The following is a 17,580-nucleotide window of genomic DNA, read 5'->3' as shown; positions in this document are numbered from 1 at the left end:
GGGAAAATACCAAAAATATTCTGAATTAATTCCTTAGAACAGAGATTCTTAATTGTCTGGGGAATATGTTCAAATGAACAGGTCTTTTCCACCATGAGATGAGGGATAGACAGGGTAGAATAACAGGTAGAATTGAAAGGGTGATGTCAGACAGTAGTGGTTGAGGGGAGATTATATGTGATTTTAAAATGCTTCCCAGATGATGCTAATATGTCTAGCAGCAAGATTCATAACTCTAGAAAATGAATAGTTTGGTTTTCTTCTAAAAACAAATCATGCACTCTGGTTTATTCTTAAAACAGGTTATGTTGATAAATTATTGCTTTGTTTTATTATTAAAAAATACATTTGACATGCATAGTTATTTGAGCAACTTTACAGAATAAATACCGTAAAATAGTCTATAAATCTAATATTTGTCAGTTATATACATTTGCTTTGATATAACTATAATTAGTGTGCATACATGCATTTTCCTTCTTTTTTCTTAACATTTCAGATAACCATCATCCAAATATTATCATTATATTAATGTATAATAAATTGCTTCCTCATTTCTCTGAAGTTGGATACTTGGTTCGTTTCCGTGTTTCTCTATTCTAAATATTGCTACGTGTGAGCACAGGTGGGGTAAAAAAAAAAAAAAAGTTCAGTCAAAATTTACCTTTTTTTCTGACAAATAACTTCTCTAAGTCGCATTTCCCGTATTTGGCATACTGAACCTACCGTGTAAGATTGTTACAGAGTTAAGGAATACGCACCTGAATATTTAGTACTAAAAAAAAACCCACTGAAATGTGACTTTAAAAGGGTGAATTTATGGTATGTGAATTATATCTCAATAAATCTTCCATTTTAATAAAAACTCCTGACACAAAATAGATGCATAATAAGATAAGATGGTAGTCACTGAAATTTGCAAATTCTCAAAAGAAATGATAGGAAGTTTTATAACTCAGACTTGAATTTTGCCAGAGAAAATTCTCCAGCAGGGGGTGATCTATCATAGTGTCTCTGCCAACTGCTTCCATATGGCCTGGCTACCACAGGGTTTTTATTATGAATAGTTTAAATACATACAACCTAGATCAGTTTTAGTTTTCATTTCATTAATGGTTAACAAAGCTCTGCGATTTTGCCTGTGATGACATGTTTGGTCCTCAGCTGAGGTAAGCACTTTCTCCTTGCCTGGCATGTCCCATGAAAGAAAGACTCTCCACTTTCATCAGGACTTAAGGCTGGGAGACTGACAAAGGGATATGGACATCTCTAATCTTACCGTATCATATTCCCTAAGATTTCTCCTCTAGGAAGACTGAATAGTGACCTGGTATGACAGAAAAGGACTGTAAGCAATGGCTTTGGGCAAGTCATTTAATAAAATTGGGTTTTGATATCCTCACTTGTAAAATGAGTAGGGGCTTGGACTAAGATGACCTCTGACATTTCTACCAGCATTCTATGATTCTTTCTGCTAGCATTCTATAATTCTTAGGCACTATGAACTTCTCCATCTTGGTACCCATACCTCTTCCACTTCTGATTTGGGTTTTGCCCTCCCACGTACTTGTTAGTGCTGTTAGAGACCTGGAGGAAAGTACTATAGTGAGCCCAAGTTAATGCTGCTGCTTTTTCCTCAAACTCCAAAAGACCAACCCAGTTTTAATACAACCCTCATCTTGTTTTTCTTTTTTGTTTATTTTGTTTTGATTTAAGTATAATGATCAGTGTTCATGCGTAAAGTAGACTGTTGCTTCTTGGCTTTTCTTTTAAATCTATTTTTGTGTGTTTTTTTATTATAAATATACTCTTATTTTTAAAAATCCAAAATAATACTATCACCCTAAGTTCTTTAAAAAATCATCTATATGAGACCAAATGGTCAATGATTAACTTTAAAAATCCAGACATTATTGAAATGTGTATCTTAGATATTTGAAAATCTCTGTAATCCAAACCTGTAGAGATAATCATGGATACCCATTTAGTATTTATTTTTAATATTTGTTAGTCTAAAAGAGCTAAAGTCTCTCCAAATTTCTTTACATATTCAGAGATTGATCATCTTTTCGTAGGTTCATTGGCCATTGGTATTTTTTCCTCTGTGAAAGTATTTCTTCTTGTATCAGCCCATTTTTCTATTGAGTTGTTCATAATTTTCTTATTGATTTATAAGAACTCTTTGCATAATAAGGAAATAAGTTCTTCCTTTCATATATTGGAAATATTTTTTCCTGCTTTGTTCCTTGCAATTTCACTTTGTTGTTTGTTTTTGTGCCATAAAGAAGCTTTAAAATTGTATGTAGATTATCCATCTTTTCCTCTGTGTCTTCGGGATATGGGGTTGTTCTTAGAAGGGATGTTCACCCATATTTCCTTTCAGCATTTCTTGTTTTGCTTTCTACAATTAAATCTTTTAGCCAGTGGATATATATTTAGGTGTAAGAAATAAAGACTAGTAGTTTTAAATAAGAGGAGCCCTGGTTGCACAGTGGTTAAGTGTTGGGTTGCTAACCAAAAGTGGGCAGTTCTAGCCCAGCAGCGGCCCCATGGGAGAAAGATGTGACAGTCTGCTTTCGTAAAGATTACAGTCTTGGAAACCCTGTGGGGCAGTTCTATTCTGTTGTACAGGGTTGCTATGAGTTGGAATTGACACAATGGCAGTGGGTTTGGTTTGGTTTGGTTTTAAATGTATGCTTTTTATCACCTGTTGAACAATGGCCATCTTGGCTTTGGAGCTCAGTGACCTCTCAGCTGAAGCACTCAACACCAACTAAATGCATGCTTTAAGTAAGGCACGGAAAGAATATTGTGAAGGAGAGAGGGGTAATGCTCATTTGTTTATAGAGGGAGGCAAAAATTAGAGTGGGCTGGTTGGAAGAACTCTGGACCCCTTGATGGGGTAGATAAAATTACAAAAGGAAGAAGAGATAAGGGAAGACATTCATGTGAGGTGGTTCAGTTTGACTTGGCATGAGCTAAATTTAGGGGGAGCCAGGCTTGAGCAGGTAATAGGGACCTGTGGAAGATTTTTTTGCTAGGGCATAATTTGAGCAGCGCTACCTTTAGGAAAATGAGTCAGAATCGACTCGATGGCACTGGGTATGGGTTCTACCTTTAGGAAAATTATCTGGTAGCAATGTGGGAGTGGATGGGTGGAAAGCAGTAGATCGGTTACAAGAATAAATCTCTAGTCTAAGTTTGGTTTCGGTATGGAGATAGTAGAAAACAGTTTCGGTCATAAGCTGTGTAAGGAAGCCCACCAAGCAGAACATATTTTTGCAGTGTGGTTCAAGGCTATATATATATATATATATATATATATATATATATATATATAAAAGCACACAGAGAATATTCATTCAGATATTCAAAATACAACTGGAAAGCTAGGCTCAGACATTGTGCAGAGATAATGACACACAGACTACTGTAGTTTCAATAAGATACCAGCCATAAAATTGAATTCCAGGGCAGGACCTAAAGGGGAGAAACAAGAATAAGACAACGGGGCGGAGCCAAGATGGCGGAATAGACAGATGCTTCCATCGAGTCCTCCTTACAACAAAGGCCTGAAAAAAAAACAAGTGAAACGAGTATATTTGTGACAAGCTGGGAGCCCTGAGCATCAAAGGCAAGCTTAGACAATGAACCGAGGGGCAGGGGAAGGAAGAGACCGTTCAGAAGCAGAGAAGAATTGCCGGACCTGAATCGCGGGGAGCCCTCAGGTACCATTCCTGGAGCAGCGGCAGCAGTGGCAGCAGTGGGCTGGTCCTAGCGTTTGGACACAGTTTCCTCAGGGAAAAGCAGCCAGCCACACAGCCCACTCACACCTCCGGAACCTGAGGAGGAGGGCGCTCTCGGCAAAAGCTAAGCACTTGCGTATATTTTACTGTGCCCCCCACCCCCACCTCCAAGCCAGCTTCAGCGGCTGAATCCCTAGGCCTGAGATAGACCCTGGTGAGCACCTGGAGCCATCCTCCTGGCCTTGGGGAAGGAAAAAATTTCCAGCTGAGGGGAAAAGATAATTTGCTAGCTCCATTAACTGGGGGAGCTCAGGACAGAAGTGGCTCCTGTCCAGGCATAAACTGTCCGTGGACCTTGAGCACCCTTCCCTTCTGCAAGGACCTGTGTGGACCTATTTCGGGAGAATAGGCCCTTGTTCGTGAACTCCAACCGTTTCAGCGGTGTGGTGGAGAGGTGGGTGTTTGACGTTTGACATTGCTTTGCCTATTAAACAAGGTCCTCACCTACCCATAACAGGGACCTAAGGACTGGTGGCTCCACTTGGGTCGTCCAGCCACCTGCGACAGGGGCCCAGGGATGACTGGTACCTCCCAGTCATTACAACAAAATCCTTGGGTGCCCGTGGTCCCTCTGCAGAGCCCTCCCACCAGCACGCTGTAGGGAACAGAGACACCTTTTCCTCAGAGAAACTTGGTGGTCGGTTCTCAGCCCCCTGCCTTGTTCAGAGCGTGACCCCCTGCTGCAATCAGATACGGGTATATACGCCAACCACCCCTGCCCCTCTAAGACTGTAGGACAGAGCCCATACCACACACTTGATATCAGCTACCTGGAAACCTAAGCTGAATTCATACAAGAAAACTGAATGGGACTCCTAGACTGATATACCTGATAACGGCTCTAGCCAGCTGGGGACAGAACACCAGAGCTCCAAAGGCGAAAATAATCAAGCTAGCTCACTCAAGCAACCCATAAGGGTATACCAAAACAAAACAAAGCAAGCAGCTACAACACAGTAAGCAAGCATAAACTAATACAATAACTTACAGATGGCTCGGAGACAACAGTCAATATCAAGTCACATAAAGAAACAGGCCATGATCACCTCAACAGGCTCTTAAAGCAAAGAATCCAGGGATCTTTTAGATGAAAGTGCATTCCTGGAATTACCAGATGCAGAATACGAAAGTTTAATGTACAGAACCCTTCAAGACATCAGGAAGGAAATGAGGCAATATGCAGAACAAGCCAAGGAACACACAGGTAAAGCAACTGAAGACCTCAGAAAGATTATTCAGAAACATAATGAAAAGTTTAATAAGCTGGAAAAATCCATAGACAGACAGCAACCAGAAATTCAGAAGATTAACAATAAAATTACAGAATTAGATAACTCAGTAGAAAACCAGAGGAGTAGAATTGAGCAAGTAGAAGCTAGAATTTCTGAACTCGAAGATAAATCACTTGGCAATAATATATTTGAAGAAAAATCAGATAAAAGAATTTAAAAAAAGAAGAAACCTTAAGAATCATGTGGGACTCTATCAAGAGAAACAACCTACGAGTGACTGGAGTTCCAGAACAGGGAGGGATAACAGAAAATACAGAGAAAATTCTTGAGGATTTGTTGGCAGAAAACTTCCCTGATATTGTGAAAGATGAGAAGATATCCATCCAAGATGCTCATCGAACTCCACATAAGGTAGATCTTAAAAGAAAGTCACCAACACATATTATAATCAAGCTTGCCAAAACCAAAGATAAGGAAACAATTATAAGAGCAGCGAGGGAAAAAAGAAAAGTCACCTACAAGGGAGAGCCAATAAGAATAAGCTTGGACTACTTGACAGAAACTGTGCAGGCAAGAAGGCAGTGGGATGACCGATGACATATTTAAAAAATTGAAGGAAAAAAATTGCCTGCCAAGAATCATATATCCATCAAAACTGTCTCTTAAATATGAAGGTGAAATTAAGACATTTCCAGATAAACACAAATTTAGGGAATTCATAAAAACCAAACCAAAGCTACAGGAAATACTAAAGGGAGTTCTTTGCTTAGAAAATCAATAATATCAGGTATCGACCCAAGACTAGAACACTGGGCAGAGCAACCAGAAGTCAACCCAGATAGGGAAATCCAAAAAAAAAAAAAAGCCCAACACAGGGTAACAGCAATGTTATTATATAAAAGAAGACAACATTAAAATAATAAAGAGGGACTAAGAAATGTAATCATACACCTTCCATGTGGAGAGGAAGATACGGTGATACAAAGAAATAAAAGTTAGTTATAAATTTAGAAAAATAAGGGTAAATAATAAGGTAACCACAAAGGAGACAAACCATCCTACTCATCAAAATAAAATACAAGGGAAAAATACAGACTCAGCAGAAACAAAATCAACAAATATAAGGAAAGAACAATATATAAAGAAAATCTACTCAGCACATAAAATCAAGTGGGAAAAAGAAGCTGTCAACACACAAAAAAAGACATCAAAATGGTAGCACTAAATTCATACCTATCCATAATTACCCTGAATGTAAATGGAGTAAATACACCAATAAAGAGACAGAGAGTGGCAGAAGGGATTAAAAAACAAGATCCGTCTATATGCTGCCTACAGGAGACACACCTTAGACTTAGAGACATAAACAAACTAAAACTCAAAGGATGGAAAAAAAATATGCCAAGCAAACAACAATCAAAAAAGAGCAAGAGTAGCAATATTAATTTCTGGCAAAATAGACTTTAAAGTTCAATCCATCAGAAAGGATAAGGAAGGACACTATATAATGATTAAAGAGACAATACACCAAGAAGATATAACCATATTAAATATTTATGCACCCAATGACAGGTCTGCAACACACATAAAAGAAACTCTATCAGCATTGAAAAGTGAGATAGACAGCTCCACAATAATAGTAGGAGACTTCAACCACCACTTTCGGTGAAGGACAGGACATCCAGAAAGAAGCTCAATAAAGACACGAAAGATCTAAATGCCATAATCAACCAACTTGACCTCATAGACATATACAGAACACTCCACCCAACAGCAACCAACTATACTTTCTTTTCTAATGCACATGGAACATTCTTTAGAATAGACCACATATTAGGTTATAAAGCAAGCCTTAGCAGAATCCAAAACATTGAAATATTACAAAGCATCTTCTCTGACCATAGGGCCAAGAAAGTGGAAATCAATAACAGGAAAAGCAGGGAAAAGAAATCAAACACTTGGAAACTGAACAATACCCTGCTGAAAAAAGACTGGATTATAGAAGACATTAAGGATGGAATAAAGAAATTCATAGAATCCAACGAGAATGAAAACACTTCCCATCAGAACCTCTGGGACACAGCAAAAGCGGTGCTCAGAGGCCAGTTTATATCAATAAATGCACACATCCAAAAAGAAGAAAGGGCCCAAATCAAAGAACTATCCCTACAACTTGAACAAATAGAAAGAGAGCAACAAAAGAAACCCACAGGCACCAGAAGAAAGCAAATAATAAAAATTAGAGCTGAACTAAATGAAATACAAAACAGAAAAACAACTGAAAGAATTAACAATACCAAAAGCTGTTTTTTTAAAAAACTCAACCAAATTGATAAACCATTGGCCAAACTGACAAAAGAAAAGCAGGAGAGGAAGCAAATAACCTGAATAAGAAATGAGATGGGCGATATTACAACAGACACAACTGAAATTAAAAGAATCATATCAGATTACTATGAAAAACCCTACTCAAACAAATTTGAAAACCTAGAAGAAATGGATGAATTCCTAGAAACACACTACCTACCTAAACTAACACAAACAGAGGTAGAACAACTAAATAGACCCATAACAAAATTAGGGGTAAGAACTACTTTAGGTGAAGGGAAAGACAGCACACAGTACAGGGGAGGTAAGCACAATTGGACTAAACCAAAAGCAAAGAAGTTTCCTGAATAAACTAAATGCTTCGAAGGCCAGTGTAGCAGGGGCAGGGGTCTGGGGACAAGTCAATTGGCATAATAAAATCTATTAAGAAAACATTTTGCATCCCACTTTGAAGAGGGGTGTCTGGGGTCTTAAACGCTAGCAAGCAACCATCTGAGATGCATCAATTGGTCCCAACCCACCTGGATCAAAGGAGAATGAAGAACACCAAGGACACAAGGCGATTATGAGCCCAAGAGACAGAAAGGGCCACATGAACCAGCGACTACATCATCCTGAGACCAGAAGAACTAGATGGTGCTTGGCTACAACCGATGACTGCCCTGACAGGGAACACAACAGAGAACCCCCAAGGGAGCAGGAGAGCAGTGGGATGTAGACCCCAAATTCTCATAAGACCAGACTTAATGGTCTGACTGAGACTGCAAGGACCCTGGTGGTCATGGCCCCCAGACCTTCTGTTGCCCCAGGACAGGAACCATCCCCGAAGCCAACTCTTCAGATAATGGATTGGACTGGACAATGGGTTGGAGAGGGATGCTGGTGAGGAGTGAGCTTCTTGGATCAGGTGGACACTTGAGACTGTGTTGGCATCTGCTGCCTGGGTGGGGGGGGTGGAGATGAGAGAGTGGAAGGGGTTAGAAGCTGGCGAAAGGGACACGAAAAGAGAGAGTGGAGGGAGAGAGCAGGCTGTCTCATTGGGGGGAGAGTGATTGGGAGTGTGTAGCAAGGTGTATATGGGTTTTTGTGTGAGAGACTGACTTGATTTGTAAACTTACACTTAAAGCACAATAAAAATTATATAAAAAAAAAGAATAAGACAACACTATAAGGCACGGGGTTTTTATATAAGGCTGAGGCCCTGGACAAACCATCAAGATGTGTACTTGGACATAGAGGAAGCAAGCAGGGAACCAGACCCAAAGCCTGACTCCACCGAAGTTGGCTTGATGTTCCCTCAGTGGGCAGTGAGCTACCCAGTAAAACCCAGTGCCGTTGAGTCGATTCTGACTCATAGCAACCCTATAGGACAGAGTAGAACTGCCCCATAGAGTTTCCGAGGAGCGCCTGGCGGAGTCCTTTAATTATTCCTGGTAAGGAGAAATTATGGCCTGCAATGAGGCTGAGCTTGCATGCCAGGGCTCCTGGGGTAAGGTGTTAGTCTCATCAGGACCGCAAGGAAAGAGGAGATAATTGTGCTCAGCTAGTCTGAGAAAAGCGGTTTTGTTTCCCATGGGTGGTGGACCATGTGTTTTGATTCGGATTTCTTTGTTTGTAGCTATAAAAATTAACCTGTGGTTATGTTGCTGTTTGTTCTTCTTCCCTTTCATAGCAGTCATGACTTGTTCTCTGGATTCTTGCATATTGAGAAGATTGCTACATACCTGCTGGATTATGAAAGATTAGTCTTTAAATTTTTTAAAAAAATACGTGTAGTCCAGTTCTCATATTGTTCGAATGGAATTTAGCCTTTCTGTCATTTTTAGCCTTTTCTACTACCATGTGTTGATAGACTTCTTTACAGTTTTCCAGCTAACCTTGATTGAGAAGCTGTTATGGAATCTTAAAAAATTTGACACATGTAATATTCAAAATTGCTTTATAGTTCTAAACTTGAAGGTTACATCCATCTGGATATACACACAATTTAACGTTTTGTTCTTTCAGACATCAGGAAACCAAATCCCGTCAGAGTTTGAAGTTGGATTAAATGATGAAAATGCTACCACTGATATGGCCCCAAATGGCTGGAAACCTCGCATATTTAGGAGTTCTACTCATAAAAGCCTTAGAAATTCACGAATGCATCAGAGTAGCCTTGATGTGGAAACCAATGAACTTGTAAGTTGTGTTTCACTTAAATTTGATCTTTTACTTTATAGTTTTGCTGTTAAAATTCTTAACCTTTTGCAGTTATAGATCATTCCTACTGTGAGCCATCTTGTTGTTAGGTGCTGTCAAGTCGATTCAGACTCCTAGCAACCCTATATGCAATAGAAGGAAATATTGCCCTTTTGTGCGCCATCCCCACAATTGTTGCAATGTTTGAGACCATTGTTGCAGCCACTGTGTCAATCCATCTCATTGAGTGTCTTCCTTTTTTTTTGCTGACCCTCTACTTTACCAGGCATGATGTCCTTCTCCAGGGACAGGTGCCCCTCTGATAACAGGAACAAAGTACATGAGACTAAGTCTTGCCATCCTTGCTTCTAAGGAGCATTCTGGCTGTACTTTTTCTAAGACAGATTTGTTCATTCTTCTGGCTGTACATGGTATATTCAATATTCTTTACCAACATTGTAATTCAGAGGCATCAATTCTTCCTCGGTCTTCCTGATTCGTTGTCCAGCTTTTACGTGCATATGAGGGGATTGAAAATACCACGGCTTGGGTCAGGCGCATCTTAGTCCTCAAAGAGACATCTTTGCTTTTTAACACAACCTTGCTTGCTGAAAGTGAAAAGGACTCGAAGCATTTACTGGTGAAGTTCAAAGACTACAGCCTTGAATATGGAGTATACCTCAACATAAATGAAAAAAAAAATCCTCACAACTGGACCAACCAGCAACATCATGATAAACAGAGAAAATATTGAAGTTGTCAAGGATTTCATTTTACCTGGATCCACAATCAATGCCCATGGAAGCAGCAGTCAAGAAATCAAATGACATATTGCATTGGGGAAATCTGCTGCAAAAGTCCTCTTTAAAGTGTTAAAAAGTAAATAGGTGACTGTAAGTACTAAGGTGCACCTGACCATGAGCCATACTCTTTTTAAAAAAAGGAAATTTCAAATTTGAAATGTTTTTGACAGTGAATTGAAATCTGTTCCAATTAAAAATAGATTTCTGATGAAAAAAAAAAGATCTAAAAATGTGGCCTTTATGTATTAAACCAAAAAAATAAAACCCTTCGCTGTTGAGTCGATTGTGACTCATGTAGAACTGCCCGATAGGGTTTCTGAGGAGTGGCTGGTGGATTTGAACTATGGACCTTTTGGTTAGCAGCCGAGCTCTTAATCACTGTTAAAATTAAATATTCCACTCGTCTTTGCGGCTCAGGGAGCCCTGGTGGCACAGCAGTTAAGAGCTTGGCTACTAACCAAAAAGTTGTCAGTTCAAATCTGCGAGCTGCTCCTTAGATACCCTGTAGGGCAATTCTACTCTGTCCTACAGGGTCGCTATGAGTTGGAATTGACTCAATGGCAATGAGTTTTTTTGGTTTTTATATTAAGAAACCTAGAATAGCATCAGTTTAAGCAAATTAATAGTTTTTGTTTCTCTTTCACATGAAAGAATCTCACCTAAGATTCTTTTGTAACATACTGTTCCCTAGCAGTTTGTTACGGACTGATCATTCTCCGTACCTAGTTTGCAGGTGCCTGTGCAGCGGCCACGTCTTTTCTATATGTATTAAAAAAAAAAAAAAAAAAAAAAAACCTAGTGCCGTCTGTATAAACTCTAGTAATTTTTGTGTTACACCAGTTTGTCTTGCTGTTTCTGTGTTTTAGGATGCAAATGTGCCACCAGTGTCTTTTCTGAAGGTTCTGAAACTGAATAAAACAGAATGGCCCTACTTTGTGGTGGGAACTGTATGTGCCATTGCCAATGGGGCACTTCAGCCAGCATTTTCTCTTCTCTTCTCGGAAATGATAGCGGTAAGTTTGGAAACATCATGTAACCACTTGATTTGAGTCAGTTAATCAATTCCTTCTCATCCCAATCTCACCAAGTGGATCCATCTGTGTGATTTACTCCCAGGGGAGACAAAACACCCTCAACATAAACAAAATCAGAGTCCCTAATTCCCTTCGAAGGAAAGCTGTGGGGGAAAAGAAAAATAGCTTTTAACCCATTCCAAGTTATGATACTAGCGTAATTATATAACGTAAAAATCAATGAAGAGGGCATTCTAATTAGCAGCTCTCTTCATTTGGGAGAAACTGGTGTCAGGCAATGAGTCCCACCCTGTGAGTGGAGAGGAGCTGGTACATGTCTCATAGGAAGGTGGAGATAATGTGGAGGAGAGGAAGAATTAAGGTCATAGTGCTTAAGAGTCCAGGATCTGTACACACACTGGCCTCACCACTTACTAGCTGTGCAAACTTGGGCGAGGCGCTTTCCCTGTTTCTTCATGTATAAAATAGATACCTATCTCATAGGATTCCTGAGAATTAAATGAGTTTATATAGGTGATTATATGTAAAGCAGAGTTCCTGGGTGGTGCAAAGGGTTAAGCACTCAACTACCAACTGAAAGGTTGCTAGTTTGAACCCACCAAGAGATGCCTCGGAAGACAGGCCTGGCGATCTTCTTCCGAAAGGTCACAGTCTTGAAAATCCTGTGAAGCACAGTCCTATTCCATAACACGTGGGGTCATCATAAGTTGGAATCAACTCAATGGCACTTGGTTTGGTTTTTTAAATATGGAAAGCATTTAGGTTTGTTGTTGTTGTTAGGTGCCACTGAGCCGACCCTATGCACAACATGAACAAAACACTGCCCAGTCCTGTGCCATCCTCACAATTGTTGCTGTGCTTGAACCCATTGTTGTAGCCACTGTGTCAATCCATCTTGCTGAGGGTCTTCTTGTTTTTCGCTTACCCTCTACTTTACCAAGCATGATGTCCTTCTCCTGAGACTGATCCCTCCTGATAACATGTCCATCCTTGCCATCCTTGCTTCTAAGGACCATTCTGGTTGTACTTCTTCCAAGACAGATTTGTTCATTCTTTTGGCAGTCCATGGTATATTGAATATTCTTCACCAACACCACAGTTCAAAGGCATCAATTCTTCTTCGATCTTCCTTATTCATTGTCCAACTTTCACATGCATATGAGGTGATTGAAAACACATGGCTTGGGTCAGGTGCACTTTAGTCCTCAAGGTAACGTCTTTGCTTTTCAACACTTTAAAGCACTCTTTTGCAGCCGATTTGCCCAATGCAATGCATCTTTTATGTTGGTGAAAAAAGTATTGCAATGAAGAAGTTGTGGGTCTTGCAAAATTCAATCATGCAATCTCCACATCATTTCTGTCACCAAGGTTATATTTTCCAACTACCAATCCTTCTTCTTTGTTTCCGACTTTCACATTCCAATCACCAGTAATTATCAGGGCATCCTGATTACATGTTCGATCAATTTTAGACTGCGGAAGTTTGTAAAAATCTTCCATTTCTTCATCTTTTGGCCTTAGTGGTTGGTGCATAAATTTGAATAATAGTCGTATTAACTGGTGTTCCTTGTAGGCATATGGATATTATCTTATCACTGACAGCCTTGTACTTCAGGATAGATGTTGAAATGTGCTTTTTGACAATGAATGTGACACCATTCCTCTTCAAGTTGTCATTTCTGGCATAGTAGACCATATGATTGTCCAATTCAAAATGACCAGTACCAGCCCATTTCAGCTCACTAATGCCTAAGATATCAATGATTATGTGTTCCATTTCATTTGATGATTTCTAGTTTTCCTAGATTCATACTTAATACATTCCACGTTCCAATTATTAATGGATGTTTGCAGCTGGTTCTTCTCGTTTTGAGTCATGACACATCAGCAAATGAAGGTCCCAAAAGCTCGACTCCGTCCACATCATTAAGGTCAACTCTACTTTGAGGAGGCAGCTCTTCCCCAGTCGCATTTTGAGTGCCTTCCAACCTGAGGGGCTCTTCTTCCAGCACTGTATCAGACAGTGTTCTGCTGCTATTCACAAGGTTTTCATGGGCTAATTCTTTTCAGGGAAATCCTGGTGGTGTAGTGGTTAGAAGCTACAGCTGCTGATCAAAAGGCTGGCAGTTCGAATCCACCAGAAACTCTATGGGGCAGCTCTGCTCTGTCCTGTAGGGTCTCTATGAATTGGAAATCAACTCGATGGCAATAGTGGAATTCTTTTCAGAAGTAGCCAGGTCTTTCCTCCTAGTTTGTCTTAGTTTGGAAGCTCAGCTGAAACCTGTTCACCATGGATGACTCTGCTGGTATTTGAGTACCGGCGGCATAGCTTCCAGCATCACAACCACACACAAGCCCCTACCGTATGACAAACTGATAGATGAGTGGGGGATTATTTAGGTTAGCTCTGTAATTAGCATTGTGGTAAGCCTTGTAATAAGTATTCAAAAAGTGATAGCTGCTACATCACTATTTTAACAACCTTTCCAAGGCCTGGGGAGCCTGAGATTAAGAAAGCAAATTCTTGTTATCCAATTAATAAATTCATTGGGGAATATTTATAGGAAGTTATCAGAAAATCTTAGGCTCCATAAAACCCAATTCATATTGTATTACCACCTTAGTCAACCTCTAACATTATCAGAGAGAATTTTTTGTTAAAGCTGGATTATCCTCCACCATATTATGAGTTTGTTATTCTTGTGGCATTGAACATTGGCCTACAATTAAAACTACAAGCCAAAAAATAGAAAGCAAAAAAAAAGAAAGGACCCTCCAAATATTTTTTAATTACAAAATAAAGCAATCCCCAGCTCCTCTGTTTTTCAAGAGCTATGTGGACTATATTTTTATTTTGGGGCATCTTCTATGTTCCAAGCACTGCTCCAGGTACTGGACAAACAACAGTAAACAAACCAAGTCTTACACTCAGTGTACTTTCTACCTGGACAGGCACAACACACAAACAAAAAGGAAGTATATAATGTGTCAAGGAATAACCAGTGTTCTAAAGGAGGGTAGAGTTATAAAGGAGTTGAAGATGAGGTTACTGTTTCAAGGAGAACGGTCAGGGGAGGCCTCTCTGGACAGAGGCCTGATGGAGTGAAGGGTAGAAGGCTGGGCAGCAGCAGGGAGGAATTCAGGCAAGGGCAGAGGAAGAGCAACTAGCTCTAAAATGTGCAACTACCTTCCACACTGTGAAACATGCAGGTTCCAACCCATGTTAAAAACCACATAGAATGTCATGGAATTGTACATGTGAAGAATGTTGAAATGGCAAATGGTTTGTTAAATATATATTTACCACAATTTTAAAAAAGAAAGATAAAAACCTCATTTTCATAGCCTGGTTTTCAAAATGTGATGCTCGAGCCATTATTTGTTGGAGTAACAAACAAGGATCGTATAATCAATCCAGTTGGGTATTTTAAATGTTCTTTTGTAGATCTTTGGACCAGGGGACGATGAAGTGAAGCAGCAGAAGTGCAACATGTTCTCCTTGCTTTTTTTAAGTCTGGGGATTATTTCTTTTTTTACTTTCTTCCTTCAGGTAAGTACCCTTATGTGTCCTTCTTGTCAGTCTATATTCAATTAGAGAACTTAATTAAAACCTAGCGGAGCTTCCAAACCCTGAGACTGAAACGAATTGCAAGTGCACTTGGCACACAGGCTCTTGCAGAGGATGGCTCCTTAGCGGCAGAAACTGTGACTTCCCTCCTTATATTATGTTACAAGTTCACCCTCGGCAAACACTCATTACCAGGGAAATAGAGATTTGGGTTCAGTGGAGAATATAAGAACCAATTAAACTCGACTTTTAGTTGCAAACTGGAAAAATTCCATACAATGGGGTTCTCATTTTTGTTGTTACTGTTTACACAATATCAAGTAATCTCTCTGATTTTTTTTTCCTACATAATTGACCAACTATTTGAAAGAACGTAGATTTTGCCTTCAGATATTATAGAGCTAGCCAAGATGAACGAGTGAAACTTACTTTAAATAATACTTTTCTAACTAGTTAAACTTTTACCAAATTTCTTTTGTCTCCAGCTCAGTAGGCACCACACAGTCCTTTCAAATACATTCCATTGAGTCAGCAAAATAATGTTTCTTCATCATGCCCAGCATGCTTCTCTCTCAGCATTGCTGAACCAATGGTAAAAGTAAGCCAAGCTTTTTCTGTAGAAACCACTGCCTTGCTGTAGTAGCAACTGAATGATTGAATCCAGCCCCCAGCCCCTAGTGTGTTAGGGAGTGAAGCTAGTTATATAATATGTTTCCAGGGCTGCATAACAGTGGGCTGTTGCATAGAACTGTGGTGCCCGTATTAGCCTAGAGCCATCTGCTGGGAAAGGAAGGAGGAGATAAGAGCAATATAGTCCTTGACAAGGAACACCTGGGACAAAGACACCCAGAGCACCGATCACCAATTCTGCTGGCTTAGTAAAGCATTCTGATGTGTACTCCACATAGTGTGTACTACACAAGTCTACAGCAGCACTCACAGTGGGTTGGAGGCCCCCACCCATCCTGGGGTGGGGAGAGGAGGGGCAGAAGCAAGCCCAACTGTGGACATCTGAGCTACTTTCCAGTTTGGACATAGCATAATTAAAACTCAAAACCCATTGATTGCAACTCATAGCGACCCTATAGGACAGAGTAGAATTGCCCCCATAGAGCTTCCAAGGAGCGCCTGGTGGATTACGAACTGCTGACCTTTTGGTTAACAGCTGTAGCACTTAACCACTACACCACCAGGGTTTCCATGGCATAATTAGAAGGAAGGAAATTGTCTAGCAAAGAGGCTTAGAGGGAAGAGGAGCCTCATTGTTCTGCCAACTGACAGCAGGAACCAGCAAGCTCATTTGAAGCCTGATACTAGCCAACATCCTCCTTCCCTCTACACTGCATGAGCCAAAATGTATTCCTGGGTAGAATTTTGTTATGTCTGTTTTCAACTCGTTTACTTCAAGTATTAGGAACACACTGACAGTTCTAATTGGATACAGTATCTTCCTCATTGAAGTCTTGTCCTTGAAAGTTTTGAAAAATAACCCTATTTTGAATGAGAAGCAGGGATGGATTATCCAATGAGCAAAGTGTGCACCACAGTGGTGAAATTGTGCACTACAGATTAGTAAGTGAGCACAAGTCTGTGCATACTTTGCTTACTGTTAGCAGGTGCATACTGTGCTTACTGGTTAATCCACCCCGGTTTAGAAGCCAGAACTAGACCCTTTCAAAGTTCCATTTGGTTTTATGAGTCTATTACATACTAATGGTTTACAGAGCCCTGGTGGCACAGTGATTAAGTGCTTGGTTGCTGATTGAAAGGTCAGCGATTCAAACCCACCAGTGGCTCCACAGGAGAAAAGACCTGCCAATCTGCTCATGTAAAGATTAGTCTAGGAAACCCTATGAGCATTTCTAATCTGTCCTATGGGGTCACTATGAGTTGGAATTGACTCTGACACATGACAACAATAACTACTAATGGTTTTAGCCGTAAATGAATTTTCAGTTGGGACTTTGGATTAGCATTTGGTCCCAGACTTTTGTTATTGAATACTTGATTGTCTGATATATAATTAATATAAAACCAGTGTGAACATACACACTCATGTCAGAACACTAGTGATGACCAAAAGGGACGATAATCTTTTTTCTCAACCAGGGTTTCACTTTTGGGAAAGCTGGAGAGATCCTCACCACAAGACTTCGGTTGATGGCTTTTAAAGCAATGCTAAGACAGGTGGGTGTGTGCACTGGAGAATGCCTTCTGTTTTTCAGATTTCTTTCACCTTAAGCCTCTTCCAGTTTTTATTGATGTGCTACGGTTCACGTTTTCTCCCCCCGTGCAAAGACTGATCAGGGTCTTGCAAATTTTCCTAGTCTTTCAGTGTCTGAAGACCACTCAGGGTTCTCATGGCAGTAGGCTTAATTTAGGTAGCTTCTTTTGGCTTAGAAAGCCTGGTGGTGTAATGGTTAAGTGCTCCTGCTGCTAACCAAAAGGTCGGCAGTTTGAATCCACCAGTTGCTCCTTGGAAACCCTACAGGGCAGATCTACTCTGTCCTGTAGGACCCGATTGTGAGTTGAGATCGACTTGATGGCAATGGGTTTGGTTTGGTTTTGGTTTTTTTCTTTTGGCTTATTCTGCAACTATCTCTGTCCATGTGGACACTAGAACTTCAG

The 17,580-nt window shown here is 40.1% G+C and overlaps 1 protein-coding gene across 5 annotated transcripts in view; it reads left to right on the top strand.

The window, feature by feature from the left end:
- Positions 1-17,580, top strand: part of LOC126081403 (phosphatidylcholine translocator ABCB4) — a 323,006-nt gene that overhangs the window by 281,629 nt on the left and 23,797 nt on the right. For all 5 annotated transcript variants that reach the window (XM_049893142.1, XM_049893146.1, XM_049893148.1 and 2 more), the window contains 4 exons: positions 9,374-9,547; positions 11,217-11,363; positions 14,830-14,934; positions 17,062-17,139. In XM_049893142.1, coding sequence (XP_049749099.1) covers positions 9,374-9,547; positions 11,217-11,363; positions 14,830-14,934; positions 17,062-17,139 — 504 coding nt within the window. The remainder of the gene's footprint in view (positions 1-9,373; positions 9,548-11,216; positions 11,364-14,829; positions 14,935-17,061; positions 17,140-17,580) is intronic.

This window comes from Elephas maximus, chromosome 8 (assembly GCF_024166365.1).
Source record: "Elephas maximus indicus isolate mEleMax1 chromosome 8, mEleMax1 primary haplotype, whole genome shotgun sequence".
Classification (NCBI taxonomy): domain Eukaryota; kingdom Metazoa; phylum Chordata; class Mammalia; order Proboscidea; family Elephantidae; genus Elephas; species Elephas maximus.
The sequence above is the reverse complement of the archived record's forward strand: the minus strand, read 5'-3'. Positions and strand labels throughout refer to the sequence as shown.